The sequence below is a fragment of the Gopherus evgoodei genome, chromosome 2, assembly GCF_007399415.2.
Source record: "Gopherus evgoodei ecotype Sinaloan lineage chromosome 2, rGopEvg1_v1.p, whole genome shotgun sequence".
Lineage (NCBI taxonomy): Eukaryota > Metazoa > Chordata > Testudines > Testudinidae > Gopherus > Gopherus evgoodei.
In genome coordinates, this window is record NC_044323.1 from 45113947 (window position 1) to 45130372 (window position 16426).

Sequence of the window (16426 nt, forward strand, 5' to 3'; positions counted from 1 at the left end):
GTGCGACCATTCCAATCCTGCCTGCCTGCCAAGGAAGTGAGTTACTTTCACTTTCATTCCTCAGTAGGCAGCCAGGGAGGGGGGAGAAGGGGTGCTCCGCTGGGGGAGGGAGAAAGGTGGGGTGCTTCGTAGGGCAGGGGAGAGAATGGGTGTTATGGGGGACAACAAAGGATACTTCCAGAGCCGCCGAGCCTGCCTCACCTCACGCCGGGGGAAAGAGTCATACTCGCAGCTGAGTTCCTTTCCCCACCCTTCCCAGAGACCCCAGCAGCCAATCCCCTCCCTCAGACTGTGCTGCATTCGGCTGTCTCTATGACCCAGCAGCCCTGCTCTTACATGCTCCACTGCTTTCAGTCTGTCTGGGCTCCGGGGAGAGCGGTGCACCCAGACCTAGTGGTGCCCTAGGCAGCTGCCTGTTCTGCCTATGGCTAAGGACGGCCCTGCCGCTGCTTTGCAGCCATGTTGCTCCTGGCACCCTCCTGCTGGCTGTGCAGAGCGGAGGGGGTGCTGATGTCAGGGCGTCCCCTTCCGCCCCGCCCCTGTACCCCATCTCCACAGAGCAGGGGAGAGGCGACAGGGCTCAGGACTTGAGCAGGAGAGAGCTGTTGCAGTCTGAACAAACCTTCCGGGTGAGTGAGTGAGTACCTCAAAGAGACAGTGCACAGTCTCTCAGAGACTTCCCCAGCAGGCAGCGCTCTCTCTCTCTCTCTCTTTGTGTGTGTGAGAGAGTCTCCACATCCCCCTTATCCCCATGTATCCCATCTCCGCAGAGCAGGAGAGCTTTCACTGAATGCTTGAAAGAGCCAGCGCACAGCGTCTCTCAGAAACTTCCCCAGCAGACAGCACACACATTGTGTCTGTCACACACACACCGCATTTCCCACTCACCTCTCAACATATAGTTGTATTGTTTTTGTTGTTGTTACTTCTTGCAAAGCACATATATTCACTGTAATTTTATTCTTTTAAAGTATGTTATTTTTGTTTTTTGACTGGTCTCTGCATTTCATAATTTTTATTTCTCTCACACTTAAATTTAATTCTTTGAATAGTGAGTTCTAAAATGCCTAACCTGTCCTGGCTGGAGTATCTAGGTTTTTTGTTTCTACTGGAGGCGTACATCCACACATTACCTTGGTACACATAACAAAATTTATTCCGCACATGGGGCAAGAGGCCAGAAGTCAGATGTGCCAACCACTAGGATGCCTGGCCCTCCGAGCACCCTATCACAGTTCCTAAGAAGGGAGGACTAATTGTAGAAACATAGCAGAAAAATAAATAAGCTTTGTTAATTTAACCAGAAGTAATCAATGTTCAGAACTCTGGGTTGTCACCTTCTTGCCATTCTGACATCCACTGACATCCAGTCCCGTGCATGCCAGGTTGTTTACTAGAATGCCATTCTCTTGACATGACTCTGCATCAGCACTCTATCTTCAGACAGAAATGCCTAGAAGACACAGATCTGAGTGCAATCTCTACTGAAAATCTAATCAGTAATTAATGCTTCTCTTGTAAACATTTAAATTTATACTCAGATAAAATGTACATTTCCCAGGACCCTGAGAATTCAAGATCAAATTTAAGTGCCAAAACCTGCAAACACAAGCAGGTACCTACTGAATTTCTTCTTACACTTCAGATTTAGGATCCAGGGTCTTTGACTTTATCCTCTTCCTGCAAAGGAGGGAGTGAAAAAAAATAAGACATATACTTACACCTAATTAAAGCAAGAGGACTAGACATGTGATCAAAGGGTAAGAAACATAAAGCATACATATGTAAACATATATAAATCCTTAGATCATGTAATTAGGTGGGGAAAATGTGTCATTATACGCTTGAAATAAACAGAATTACCTGTTTTTAAGATCAAAAGCAGTTTGTATTATGCTTCAAGGAATAATGTGACGTTAGTTTTCTGCATTTAGGAGCTACCTCTTTAAAGTATCTACGATTTGCAAATGCCAAGTACATTTGTCCTCATCTGAGAGACTTCTGTAGCATTTAATGACTCATCTATCATCAAATCATTAGGCTGTGGACAATACTTTGATGTCACATTCCTTTACTAATTGCTGTAAAGGAAGCTACCCTTCTAAGTATGCCTGTTAGATTTAAGCCAACTCTTCATATTATTGGATTTTATAGGCTTACAGAGATATGCTTCTATCATAAAGACTACATTTATACCAACCCTTATCAACAGACCTTTCAATGCATTTGTCAAGGACACAGGCTCCTAGATCTTACTTATCTGTGATAAGATGAAGCAATGTAAAGAAATAATAGAATACCCCAGTCCAACAACTGGCTCATGAAAGGGCTTCAATGGGGTTTCAAATGTGTGGCAAGTCTTCGTTTATTCACTCTAATTTAAGGTTTTGCGTGCCAGTAATACATTTTAATGTTTTTAGAAGGTCTCTTTCTATAAGTCTATAATATATAACTAAACTATTGTTGTATGTAAAGTAAATAAGGTTTTTAAAATGTTTAAAAAGCTTCATTTAAAATTAAATTAAAATCCAGAGCCCCTCAGACTGGTGGCCAGGACCCGGACAATGTGAGTGCCACTAAAAATCAGCTCACGTGTCACCTTTGGCAGGCGTGCCATAGGTTGCCTGCCCCTGGGTTAGCCTGTGCTAAGCCAGTTCCAGAATCGAGGATATGAATGATCCCTTGCTTTTGTATGGAGGAAAGGGCAAATAGTATACCTGACATCTTCTCTGTACCATTCATTATTCTGCATATCTCTATTCTCTCCTCCAACTGATGTACACTCTAAACAGTCTCACTCTTTTCAATATCTGTGATCCACTACCATCACAGCTGGTAAGCAAGACACCAAATGGTTCTCCTGGTCACTCTACAGCGCCCCGCTAGTGATAGCTGAGAATTTACTTATCCTAAATAAGCAATGCTAAGTAACCACAAATTATTCTGAAATAAGTTTCAAAATAACAAAACAGGACCCTTTTTCAAGTGTTTTAATTTCAGAATCTGACCCTGTATTCTCACAGAATGGATTCTGTCCTCTTGATTAATCACTATGCACTACGTAATTTTTCCAATTTAGCTTCAAATCTCCTTTTACTTAAAGTAAGGATGCCAATTCCATAGGTTTTGAAGTCATAACTAGTTTTTTCCAGTTCCTTGACTCTGCTTCTTACAGTACCGATACTTATATCCAGAACACGAGACATTTCAACTATTTGTTTAATGTGAATCTTTGCTTGCAAGAGGCAATCTATTTTATCACTGAGGTTCTTGGATGAAAGAAAGAGCACTCGTGGATAGCTAATGAAAAATCTATCCACCTCTCTTTCAGTGCACCCAAGAGATAACAGCTTCTCTTTAGCATTTGTAAAGTTTTTTTTTATATATTCATTAGATAAGTCCAAAATGTCAGCTCCACAGCCATGTAGCAGAGCTAGTAATTCCTCATTGCTCAGATGGAAAGATTGCAGGAACTCAAAGTTTGCGCTCACTTGCTTCCTGCTCCGCAGGAGGATGAAGACATTTTTAGAAATGATGTGCTTCACAAAATCATTTGGGTTTTCACCACCTAAAGACAAACAGATCTCATGCAGGAGGTCAGTCATCTGTTTATTCAGCTCCACTTTGTTAGAAAATGCCCGAGGTGCTCTGGTCAACATACTGCAAAGGTGTTTAGAGGTTAGCCCAAGAGAACAGAAAAATGTAATATTTTTCTCCATATTGAAGTTATTACTGGAACGAAAGAAAGACTCAGGAGAACGTCCCAGAATATTTACAATTTCCAAATCAGTCATCAAAATACTTCTCCAAAGTTCCCAACGTTTTTCAAGAGACTCATAGGAACGTGTGATGGCTCGTGGATAACGTGAGATGATGCTGGCAATGACTTCATTAGTAGCCCCTTTGCTTTGCAGAAATCTTTTGAGGCCCTTTTCATTTGTGATCAGCTTCTTCAGAACTCCAGGTTGTCGCCTTCTTGCCATTTTGACATCCACTCCCATGCATGCCAGATTGTTTACTAGAATGCCATTCTCCTTGCATGACTCTGCAACAGCACTGTCTGTCTTCAGACAGAAGCGCCTAGAAGACACAGGTCTGAGCACAATCTCTGTTGGAAATCTAATCAGCCAGAAACAATTCATATTGTAAAGAAGTGAGTTTTTCGTGTGCAACAGTCCCCTGGCTGCCATAGGGATCAGCTGCTGCAAGTATCTTTGTAGTACTGTACGTCCACTGTTTATCATCTGACGGGGAAAAAACAAACAGTCATTATGCACAGCTACTGGACACTAAATGAAGAATGTAGGTGTTTATTTTTAAATAGTTAGAGCTTAAAAAAAAATAACCTGCCCAAGTAGGAATATCTAATTATTTAGTTAAAAGATCTGGCTAAAAAAACCCTATAAATTAGCAAATTCAATAAATTGTTTGAAATTCATTCATTTAAAATTATGGAGGGAGGCGAACAGAAGTGTACAGGACTACTATCATGAAACCAGAATAAAATGTTCAGTTACATTAAAGGAGTAAGTTTCAGGCTTCCATCTCTTAAGAGGCACGGTACAGACAGCCCAGGTGAGAAGCTGCGGTAGCTTTAAACCAGCCTTGCACGCTCCCGATTCTGGACTGTTCTGGTGGCTGAAGTGTCCCTCTTCCCTGTCATATTTCAGGAAGCCCTGGAGGTCCATCTGCATTGTGGTAGACTCCCTGGGCATGCCTCACTCCAAACACTCCTCTCCCAGTCGCAGCCATTTTCCCAGCACAACCCCTACATATGGGCTTGAGAAGGGTCCTAGGAGGACAGCCTACAGCTCTCTCCCCCAGCTGGACCTGTGGCTTTTAGGCCCCTTTATACTACTCTGGTCCCTTTATTCAGCAAAGAACAATTGGTGCAGGAGTGAGAATCTCACCCAAGAAAAGTTTACATAACACTGACATCTCACCACATCTAACTCTGTCCCCTTTCATAGCTGCCAACATTTGAAACTGTTCCTCAAGGAACAGTTCTCCACAAAGAGCTGGGAATATGGAAATCACAAATTCCCCAAGAGCTGAAGTGTGTGTGTGTGTATGTATTCTGGTCAATTTCATGTTGAGTGCTGGTTAGTTGGTTGTATTTTTTTCTTTTCATCCTTCCTTCTTCTATTTCCCCACCCTCTAAACTGTTTCTTCCATATAACACACTACACCACTATCCTGAGCCACAAAGCCCCTCATCTAGTTCAGCATATTAAAGCCAAGAAGATATCAGGCAAAGGCCTGACTTTGATCCTGACACTTGGGTTTATAAATATAACAAGTACAGTAACAAGTTTTAATGTCATCTGATCAAAAATGGAAGTTAAAAAAGATGAACAAGTTTTTTGTGTCCCCTTCACGGCTTGAAGATGGAGTTTTAGATTTAGGACTTACAATATGAGTCTCAGCACAATATATGTCATTTCTTGGAACCTTTGCAGAAGGCTGGTCATTTAAAATCCCCAGCTGTTAGGTCTTCCAATATAGTCGAACTAAGCCAAGCAACTCAGAAAATGATGTCAGTCTCTTAGTGCCAGAAATTCATGACAGAAATCCTCAACAAGTGACACAAACACCCCACTGAAGTGAATAGAATCTTTCTCCTATTCATCAGAATTGGGAGTTTTAAATGTTAATATGAGAATAATATGAAAAGGTAGTTTCAAAAGTTAAAAATCTCTGGTGCTGCAAAACATTTTTCAAAATAGTAAAATGGACTCCGGCCCCATTAGGCAAATTTCCAGAGTTTTAAAAATCAAACCATTTTTACATTAATAAAACAGTTCAACTGTTGGCATGTGCCAGACCCTTATTGTGTAATAAATAAGGATGACCGGCACTTGTAGTTTCTATGGGTTTATTTACAATAAGGGAGGGTGGGGGAGTTAGGAGCTCCCCAGACACTTCTGGCTGCCAAGAGGGAACCCTGATGGGCTTCCTCTCAGGTGTTATTGCAAGGGTCAGGGCTCCTGAGACAGGAAGGAACAAGCATTTCAAATGCTGAAAAGAAAAATTCTTCAGCAGTGCCTTGGTGCAATGGGGAACATCACCAGAGGGCCCTAGAGTAGGGAAAGGATCAAGCACTCCTACCAACAATGTCCTGCATCAACAATGAGAGAAGGGAAGGATAGACACCATCATGCCACCCAGAGATAGAAGGGGAGCAGACAGTTGTGTCCTCCAAAGATAATGGTGGGTAGAGACTGAATAAGGAGCATGGAACAAGTAACCTCTCTGTAATTCTGCATTAACGAACAGAGTGGGCAGGAGGGGCACAAGTGGGCAAGCCCCACACTGTAACTGTAATGCTGTAGACATTATGAGACAGAACAAGCAACCTTCTTCTCCCTTCAAAAAGCAAAATAAAAAGTGCCAGCCACTGCAAAGTAATAGGAGAAAGTGAAGGTGGACATGGAGAGCCATGTCTGGTTTCACTTGGGCTGGAAACCAGCCACGCAGACCTTCATCTCCCCACTCCCCTTGCTGAAGGCAGGTTTTCCCAGTGTTTTTTTCTGTCCCTTCCTGGGTAGGCATTTAAAGCACCACAGAGAAAGGAGAGAGGTCATAGGTCAAGTCTGCTCAGCTCTCCTTTCCCACCAAGCAGCACCAGAGGCTCCTAGAGCCAACTGGGGAAAAGGAGAAGGATCAAACATCCTGCAACCAAAGTCCTGTCAACAACGGGAGTGGGCAGGAGAAGCACTAATGCCACCCCTTAACCCCTTCACTCAGTTCTGAGGGAGGCCCAGGAGAAGAGGACTAGGGACCTCTGGTGGTGTTCCCTATTGCACCATGGCTGATTGGCTGCCGATTATGGAAAGGCTCATGTCTTTCAAAGGGATGCTCTAACAAGGAAAAGGGAACTGCTGGGGCAGCCCTCGGGAAGATCAAAGCCTGGGTGCCTGGTTTCTAGCAGCTGTCAAAACAGCCATAACCTACTCCCCCTCCCATACACTATCACCGCAGCCATTACTTGTTCCCCCACACCAGTTATGGAGAGGAGTAGAGCTCTCCACTCCTCTGCTATCTCAGATGCCTCCTATTAATGCAGGAGGATTAAAGCAGGATTTATGCAGGATGCTCCGTAGCAGCTACAGAGTTGACATTCAGAAGCTGGGCTTCCTTTCCTTTCCTCCTCCAAAAGCCCAACCCCCGACACAATCTGTCATCTGAGAGGAGCTCTCAAATACTCCCTCACAGCAGCAACAGAACTCTTCAGAGGGGATCTTAAAAATCATACACATAACTTGGCATATTTTGGGCGTAACTGTCCCTGAACCTCTTTTAAAAACAACGAGAGGGTCAGAGAAACACTGAAGGTAACCAACCTTTAAAGAAAGTTATTCCTTTCATAGCTTTCCATACCTCCACAATTGCTTATCTGAGTTTTAAAGATTACTTAGATGATCAGCTGAGAACAAAAACAAAAAAACGAAATACAGAGTACTAGTAATACTTTGTCCTTACCTGGTGCCTTTTACTGGATGCTCAAAAATCTCTGAAATAGAAATTATGCCTCTCCACACCTCTGTGAGATAAGTATTTCTACATCAGTTTTACATCTAAGTAAACTGATGTACAAACTGGATGACTGATTTGTCAAAGGCCACACAGCAAGTTAAAGGAGAGCTATGAAAAGAATCCAGGAGTCCTCACTTTTTGTCCCCTGCTTTCACAACTTGGTCCAACACTTCCTCAGCAAAAAAATCTCTCTCTTTCCTCTACCTTCCTCTTCCCTTCTCTCCTTACCATTCCACTTCTCTTTCTCTTCCCCTTTGCATTTCATCCATCAATTTCTTCCCTTCTAGAAGGCATCAAGATGGTTTTAATTCAAACTGTTGTAAGTGGTGGGTTTTACATATGAATCTAATATAGTTAAACATACAAAAGTGAATGTAGACTGGAAAGCCTGACTCACCTTTAATAGTGGCCCAGCATTAACACCCTGAGTGTGTGCAAAGACTCATAGACTCATAGGTCAGAAGGGACCAATATGATCATCTAGTCTGACCTCCTGCACAAGGCAGGCCACAGAACCCTACCCATCCACTTTTATACAACCCCTAATCCAGGACTGAGTTATTGAAATCCTCAAAACTGGTTTGAAGACCTCAAACTGCAGAGAATCCACCAGCAAGCGACCCATGCCCCACGCTGCAGAGGAAGGCGAAAAACCTCCAGGGCCCCTGCCAATCCGCCCTGGAGGAAAATTCCTTCCCGACCCCAAATATGGCGATCAGCTAAACCCTGAGCATGTGGGCAAGACTCACCAGCCAGCACCCAAGAAGGAATTCTCTGCAGTAACTCAGTTCCCATCCCATCCAACATCTCCCCGCAGACAATTGAGCAGACCTATCTGGTGATAATCCAAGATCAATTGCCCAAATTAAACTATCCTATCATAACATCCCCTCCATATATTTATCAAGCTTAGTCTTGAAGCCAGATAAGTCTTTTGCCACCACTACTTCCCTCGGAAGGCTGTTCCAAAACTTCACTCCCCTAATGGTTAAAAACCTTCGTCTAATTTCAAGTCTAAACTTCCTAATATCCAGTTTGTACCCATTCGTCCTCGTGCCTACATTAGAACTAAACTTAAATAATTCCTCTCCCTCCCTAACGTTAACGCCCCTGATATATTTATATAGAACAAGCATATCCCCCCGCAGCCTTCTTTTGGCCAGGCTAAACAAGCCAAGCCAAATAACCTATTGGTATTTTTCAGTACCTGGGTCGCACATATATAAATCCTTTTCCACTCACTGCAGGAGGAAGAAAAAAATGTAAATCAAACTGCCAGACAATCAGGGCCTATCATAGTATAATTCCCAATTCTGGACCTTAAATATGGGTACTAGCATGAATTCCCAATTCTGGACCCAAAATATGGGTACTAGCATGAATTCCCCTAAGCTTAATTACAAGCTTAGATCTGATAGGCTGCCACCAATCAGGACTTAGAGTAGAGTGCCTGATAGACTCTGGTCTCCCCCAAAAACCTTCCCTGGGGATCCCAAGACCCAAATTCCTTGAGTCTCACAACAAAGGGAAATAAACCATTCCCTTCCCCCTCCCTTCTCCCTCCCAGCTCCTTCTCACCCTGGAAACACTAGGAGATCGCCTGATTCAACTTCTTGAATCACCACACCGAGAGGAGTGTTACCTTCCCCCTCACCCAGAGGCAATACAAGTTGCGTGAATATAACACAAAGAGAAAATTTATCCTTCCCTTCTCCCCAGCAATTCCCTTGAACCTTAACTAGGAGATAAAAATCAAACAGGTTTTAAAAAGCAAAACTTTTAATAAAAAATAAAGAAAAAGTAAAAGGTTTATCTCTACACTTTAGATGGTAAAAAGTTACAGGGTCTTTCAGCTTATAAACAATAGAAAGAAACTTTCTCCAGCAGAAACACAGTTTAAGCTACTTCCAGCAAGTACACATATGCAAATGGAAAAAAACAAATTAAAAGACTATGACAGCCTTTTCTTACTTACAATTCTGAATAGATAAGAGACTGTAGCAGGGAGATTGGCAGAAACCTGGTTGCACCTCTAGTCCCATCCAGGATCCAGAGAGAACAAAGCCAAACCCCAAACCCACAAACAAAGGCTTCCCTCCCATGAGATTTGAAAGTATCTTGTCTTCTGATTGGTCCTCTCATCAGGTGTTTGGGGTCTTTGTTAACCCTTTACAGGTAAGAGAGACATTAACCCTTAACTATCTGTTTATGACAGGGCTGGCGCTTCCATTTAGGCAACCTAGGCGGTCGTCTAGGGCGCCAGGATTTGGGAGGGCGGCAGGCTGCTCCGGTGGACCTCCCGCAGGCGAGCCTGCGGAGGGCCCACTGGTCCCGCGGCTTCACAGATACACCTGCGGCAGGTCCACTGGAGCCGCGGGACCAGCGGACCCTCTGCAGGGACGCCTGCGGGAGGTCCACCGGAGGCGCGGGACCGGTGAGCGGCAGAGCGCCCCCCGCGGGATGCTGCCATGCTTGAGGCGGCAAAATGGCTAGAGCCAGCCCTGCGCTTAGGGCGCCAAAACCCTGGCACCGCTCCTGCAGACAATGTTACACAGATTAACAATCCAAGCCAATTCTTAAAACAACAGTAAATATGAAGTCAGTAGCTCAAGCAGTAGCGGCTTGTGAGCCTCTGTTACATGGAGTAAGATCATCATATTATAGTCTGGACCCAACCAAGGGGCAATGAATTGTTTTGTTGCCTGTGGACTAGCCCAGCAGCAAGATTCAGAGACAATGATTAGAGGATTAGAAAACATGCTTTATAGTGACAGATTAAAAAACTCAATCTATTTTTCTTAACAAAGAGAAGGTTAAGGGGTGACGATTACATTTCAAAAGTATCTACATAGGGAACAAGTATTTAATAATGGGCTCTTCAGTTTAGCTACAAAAGCTATAATATGATCCAATAGCTGGAAGTTGAAACTAGACACATTCAGACTGGAAATAAGGTGTAAATTTTTAATGGTGAGAGTCATTAACCATTGGAACAATTTACCAAGGGTCAAGGTGCATTCTCCATCACTGACAGTTTTTAAATCAAAGCTTGGATGTTTTTTTTCTAAATGATCTGCTGTAGGAATTATTTTGGGGAAGTTCTATGGCCTGTGTTATACAAAAGGTCAGACTAGATTATCACAATGGTCCCTTCTCATCATGTATATTACATGGGGATGTAGTGGTTCTGTGGAGCATGCTACCTTCTAGTGTGCTGGAAGCTGCGTTACAAGATTGTTTTACTCCTTACTTCCTTGTGCCAATGCCAACACACAGTACACATTACAATATGGCTCATAATCAATTTTATAAGAAACCCACAGCTGTACATAGTAAGTCTACAGTAATAACAGAATACAGCTTTAAGAACTGATCCAAAGTCTGTTGAACTCAAATGGAGTTTTTCCATTGACTTTAGTGGGCCTGAGATCAGGCCCCACATTTCTACCAACGTATGGAACACAGGTGCCACTTTGAATCTGAGTCCACTATAAAATGGTTTCTTGGTCATTTGGACAATAGCACAATAGCCAAACCCCAGATTTCCTTAGCTATATATTGATGATAATCTTTCTGTTCTATCCAGAACTTTTCCATTAAAAATTCATTAGAGGCTCTGGCACTTCTATATTGCAATATTATTCTAGGCGCTGAATTTAGATCAGATTCAGGACCGTAACTACTGATTACATTTCTTATTTGACAAAGAAAAGTTATCTTGGAAGGAAAGTGATATGGATGCCCTCTTATGGAATAACTTTATTAGCCACGCTCTCCACACCACAGCAACAAAGGAGTATAATAAACGTCAAGTAAAAGTTTCAAACTAACAGATATAGTTCTAATTGTTTCAGCAATTGTACTGTAAGGAAAAATAAATATTCTCTTTTAGCCTGTATTTTTCAACCATGCGGCAATCCACCAACCTCCAGGACATATAGCACATAGTGTTTCCCAAGCAGTGAACTATCAAAAGATCATTTTCAGAGAAAGAGATTTTGCCATTACAAATCAGACCACGTATGTATCAAAATCCAATATGCTGGCCCCAGAGAATATCTGACACTTAAGAGGAAGGCAACTCCAACCTATCCTCATCCACATCACCTGGCTCATTATGAGAGGGAATACTTTCCTCATCCGTGCTCTGATCAGCTGATGCAATGTAACAAGATTTGACAATCCATATCTTGGTCTAAGTACAATCATTTTTACTGCTTATGAAGTTATCTTACCCCTTTTCAAAGTCAAATTATAACATTTGACTCAATGACATATTCCACTAAGGATTCTACTAGCCTCTAGACCAGTGGTTCCCAAACTTGTTCCGCCGCTTATGCAGGGAAAGCCCCTGGCAAGCTGGGCTGTTTACCTGCCGCATCTGCAGGTTTGGCTGATCGTGGCTCCTAGTGGCTGCAGTTTTCTGCTAAAGGCCAATGGGAGCTGCTGGAAGTGGCGGCTAGTACATCCCTCAACCCGCGCCGCTTCCAGCAATTCTCACTGGCCTGGAGCAGCAAACCGTGGCCACAAAGAGCCGCCATCGGCCAAACCTGCGGACGCGACAGGTAAACAACCCGACCCAGCCCATCAGCGGCGGAACAAGTTTGGGAACCTCTGCTCTAGACAAACTAACTTCCTGTTGGACAAAGTACATTCCTGTCTGGGGCATCAGCAGGGTTCAAACCTTGGATCTAAAGGGCTAAGAGAGTAAGCCTCTATAGCTTGAGAAAAATTCCAATAGCTGGAAACTGTAGTGGGCTCCTAATCTTCCTCTACCACCCATTAGCAGAAGACTAAAAGATTCACAATCCCTTTGCGTGGGTTACGAAAGCAAGTATCAGTCCCGTTAAACTGAGTTCCATAACCTCAATGCTTTTAATTAAAATAAAAGCAGTTCTTAACCATTTTATCCCTATTGGGATTCAGGTCAGCTAGTCCCAAGAGTTCAATGGGACATACCAGCTAACTATTCTTATTATATAATTTCATTGCAGACCGCTTTTCTTCTTGTTACGTTTCATAATCTGTTCACTACTAGCAATAATCTTTTAAATGCTACAGTAACACTTGATGAAAGGGAATTGCATGAATAACTGATCTAATAGTCTGAGACTCACCAGGGCATACGGGAGCCCTCTTCAACAGATCAGTATACAGATGAAAACCAATACCAATTAAAAACAGTCAAGAAGGATGAAAACTATCTCAAAGAGTGGAACATTTTCTCATTAGTACAGGGGTGTAACTTCTGTTCTTCCCAGCCAGGAGTAACACATATGCCTGAAGAACAGAATAAACAGCCTCAAAATTACACTGAGCAAATCCCTACTACTTAAATTTGTGGAATCTTCTTCACTGAAGGTTTTCAAAAGGAGGCGGGATAACCATCTATCTTGGATGGTTTAGACCAGTGGTGGGCAACCTGCAGCTTGCAGGCTGCACATGATCAGTCAGGGTAATCCACTGGCGGGCTGCAAGACAGTTTGTTTACACTGACCATCTGCAGGCATGGCCACCCACAGCTCCCCATTTGCCATTCCCACATACAACCACATTTGCTCCAATTCCTCAGACAGAGACAAACACCTGCAGGATCTCATCAAGCATTCTTAAAACGACAATACCCACCTGAAGGATACCCAGAAGGGTACCCAGATGTCACCTGCTACAGGACAGGCCCAACAAAGAAGTAACAGAAAGCCACTAGCCATCAGCTACAGCCCCCAACTAAAACCTCTCCAGCACATCATCAAGGATCTACAACCTATCTTAAAGGATGATCTCTCACTCTCACAGACCTTGGGAGACAGGCCAGTCTTCGCTTACAGACAGCTCCCCAACCTGAAGCAAATACTCACCAGCAACTACACACCACACAACAGAAACACTGACCCAGGAACCAATCCCTGCAACAAACCCCGTTGCCAACTCTGTGCGCATATCTGTTCAAGGGACACCATCATAGGACCTAACCACATTAGCCACACCATTAGGGGCTCGTTCACCTGCACGTCTACCAATGTGATTTATGCCATCATGTGCTAGCAATGCCCCTCTGCCATGTACATTGGCCAAACCAGTCTCTACACAAAAGAATAAATGGACACAAATCAAACATCAAGAATGTAACATTCAAAAACCAGTAGGAAAGCACTTCAATTTCCCTGGACACTCAATAACAGACTTAAACTGGCCATTCGTCAACAAAAAAAATTCGAAAACAGACTTCAACGAGAAACTGCAGAACTGGAATTAATTTGCAAACTTGACACCATCAAATTAGGCCTGAATAAAAACTGGGAGTGGCTGGGTCACTACAAAAAGTAATTTTCCCTCTGTTGATATTCACCTCTTCTTGTCAGCTGTTGGGAATGGGCCACATGCACCCTGAATGAATTGGCCTCGTTACCACTGATCTCACACTTGGTAAGGCAACTCCCATCTTTTCATGTGCTGTATATTTATACCTGCCTACTGTATTTTTCACTCCATACATCTGATGAAGTGGGCTTTAGCCAGGGGCTAGTCTAGGGACTTTGCCGCCCCAAGCACGGCAGGGGGCGTGACTCATATGACAGGAGAAAAAGAACCTTCCTCCAAAATAGCAAGGGATATATGATTGCACAGCTCATTTCTATTTCTATTCTATTTCTATTATTCTAAGCAATAATCTCCCCAGACCTCCCTGACCTAAGCATCCACTGGGGGTTGCCAAATTTGGTTGGACAAATTCCTGGAGATTTCATCACATGACATAATCTTTAATTAAAGATTACTCTTTAATTCCTGGAGACTCCAGAACAATCCTGGAGGGTTGGCAACCCTAATTTGGGGATTTTTATTTCACATTGCTCAGACGTGAAACCTTTGCCAATACACAGAAAAACTAGTCAAACTTCAAGCAAAAAATCAGACTAATACAGTAGAATATCTTTAGAAACCCCATTATAAGACAAAATAAATATACTGCTCTAAACCTTCTTGGTTGCATTTTACACAGCAGAATCAGTCTTTATGTTGCACGCAGATAATCCCACCACTTTACTCGGATCCGAAGACCACTTTTACTTCCCTTTAGTCTTGCTAACTCTTCCTATTGGGCAAAGCAAATCTTTTTTCTGTTAAATCAAGCCGCAAAACCTTGCTGCTTTCATCAGAGTAATTTTCAAGCATTTAGTCGGCACACACTAGCTAACTCCTTTTAATTATTTCACTGCAGCTTTTTCTTACATTTCTTGTTTCACTTTGCAATTTGCATTCTACTAGCACCAATGTGAAATGCACTATAGCCGAGAAGTATGTGATTTGTGTTTTCCATCCACTAAGATTGAATGTAAAATAACTCTTCCCTGAGTAACCAGTGCAATAAGACTGAAAAACGTGTATTTTACCATCACGTTGCGGTCCGGAGTCTTCCTCATCGTAGGTTAAAGTTGAAAGCTAACAAGGAGAAAGCAGTCAAAGCTAGTAAAGAAGAAAACTTGATATAAAAAAGGATTTGGTTTTCGTTTTAGTGCTGCCACCTACCAGATTCCTGGTTTTACTCATTTTAGTTAAAGTGAATTGCTGCACCAGGAGATGGCAGTATAAAATAACATAACCATGCCATTTGTGCAGCGGTATTTTATGCTATATTTAAGATTTGGGGGGGAGGTGTCCACAATGTTTTTGTAGCGTATGTAGGAAAGACGAGTGGGCTACTAACAACCTTCACAAAGATGACAGGTGTCTGAAGCCTCTCCGGGAGGATATGAAATATGGAGCAGAGACATTGCCATTGACCTTCATATAGCACCATCACATTTCTTCCCCCAAAAGCCTCATTAAATGGATGGGTGAGGATTCTAACATGTCTGTTACAGAAGGTTGTCACTTGTCCAGGTTTTCCCAGGATTGTCCTTTTTTGAGGTAGCTGTCCTAGGAAATCTGTAAGGGTGCTCAGTACATGCTGCCAGCTGTCCAGTTTTAAGAGCTTGGGTGGGATCATCCCAGATAGCAACCCTATGCATTGTTGTAAACACATTCACATTGGGTACCAAATGTATTTTTTAAAATCAACAAAGAGAAGGATTTTAATTTTTGTATTATTTAATTTTATCATAAAGATAGGTCCAATGTGTCAATTCTTGATCAGAGCAATAAGAACTAGTAATGCATTAAGGCTAATCCTGACCCCAATGCCTAACCAGATAACTAACCTGGGTATAACGAGCAGGTATCTGTAGCTGCTGTTTCAGCCTCAGGACTGCAGTAGCCTCTGTGGTCATATGGGGACAATGACTGATGAATACCTGCACTGCTCAGCCCTGACCCACCCAGCTCTTGTCCTACTCATCCCCCTACAGCTGCTGGCCACTGGCAGTGGAGGGAGCACCCATGAAGCTTCATAGAGTGCAGGGGATGTGCACCCCATTTACAGGCCACACACACACACACACACACACACACACACACACACACACACACACACACACACACACACACCCTGCAGATGACCCATTCAGGTTCTTCTGCATCTGGAATTATTTGTACCTGAGGAGGTGTGGCATGATTTGCTCCTAAGTACCAAAGCTAAGCCACGTATACTTAACCATACCTACCAGTTCTTATGGGACTAATAGAGATGGCATGTCAAGCCTTATCCTTTAATGTAATAATACTGGAAAACACAGAAGCTCCCCTCCATCCCCCACTGCTTTAGGTCTAATTCAATTCTCTGACATATTTGGGGACATTCTAACGCATGACAGTCTCCATCATTTTAGCACCTACCAAATTTACTACAAGAGTCACAGTTCTAGGAACTCTGGCTTTTCTGGATTTCACTGCCATGGTATCAATTCTGGGTCATGCAATCTCTCTTCTCACCAGTGCCATATTTCAGGGCAGG

The 16426-nt window shown here is 43.0% G+C and overlaps 1 protein-coding gene across 4 annotated transcripts; it reads right to left on the minus strand.

Moving 5' to 3' along the window:
• Positions 1-2564: 2564 nt before the first annotated feature.
• MTERF1 (mitochondrial transcription termination factor 1) lies at positions 2565-15012 on the minus strand. Of its 4 annotated transcripts, none has more exons than XM_030550530.1 (2): positions 14928-15012; positions 2565-4244 (listed from the first exon to the last, which is right to left on the minus strand). In XM_030550530.1, the coding sequence occupies exons 1-2, from the start codon at positions 14955-14957 to the stop codon at positions 3051-3053; spliced, it is 1224 nt and encodes a 407-aa protein (XP_030406390.1). In that variant the 5' UTR covers positions 14958-15012; the 3' UTR covers positions 2565-3050. The 4 variants fall into 4 exon arrangements, with proteins under 4 accessions (XP_030406390.1, XP_030406393.1, XP_030406391.1 ...); XM_030550533.1 differs by lacking the exon at positions 14928-15012 and adding an exon at positions 7934-7971; XM_030550531.1 differs by lacking the exon at positions 14928-15012 and adding an exon at positions 7765-7819.
• Between the last annotated feature and the right edge of the window lie 1414 nt (positions 15013-16426).

Coding starts and splice junctions, on each gene's coding strand:
- MTERF1 (XM_030550530.1), bottom strand. CDS start 14,957: ATGAGGAAGACTCCGGACCGCAACGTGATG. Junction 4,245..14,927: donor CTCCGGACCGCAACGTGATG/GTAAAATACACG, acceptor TTTCCCCGTCAG/ATGATAAACAGTGGACGTAC.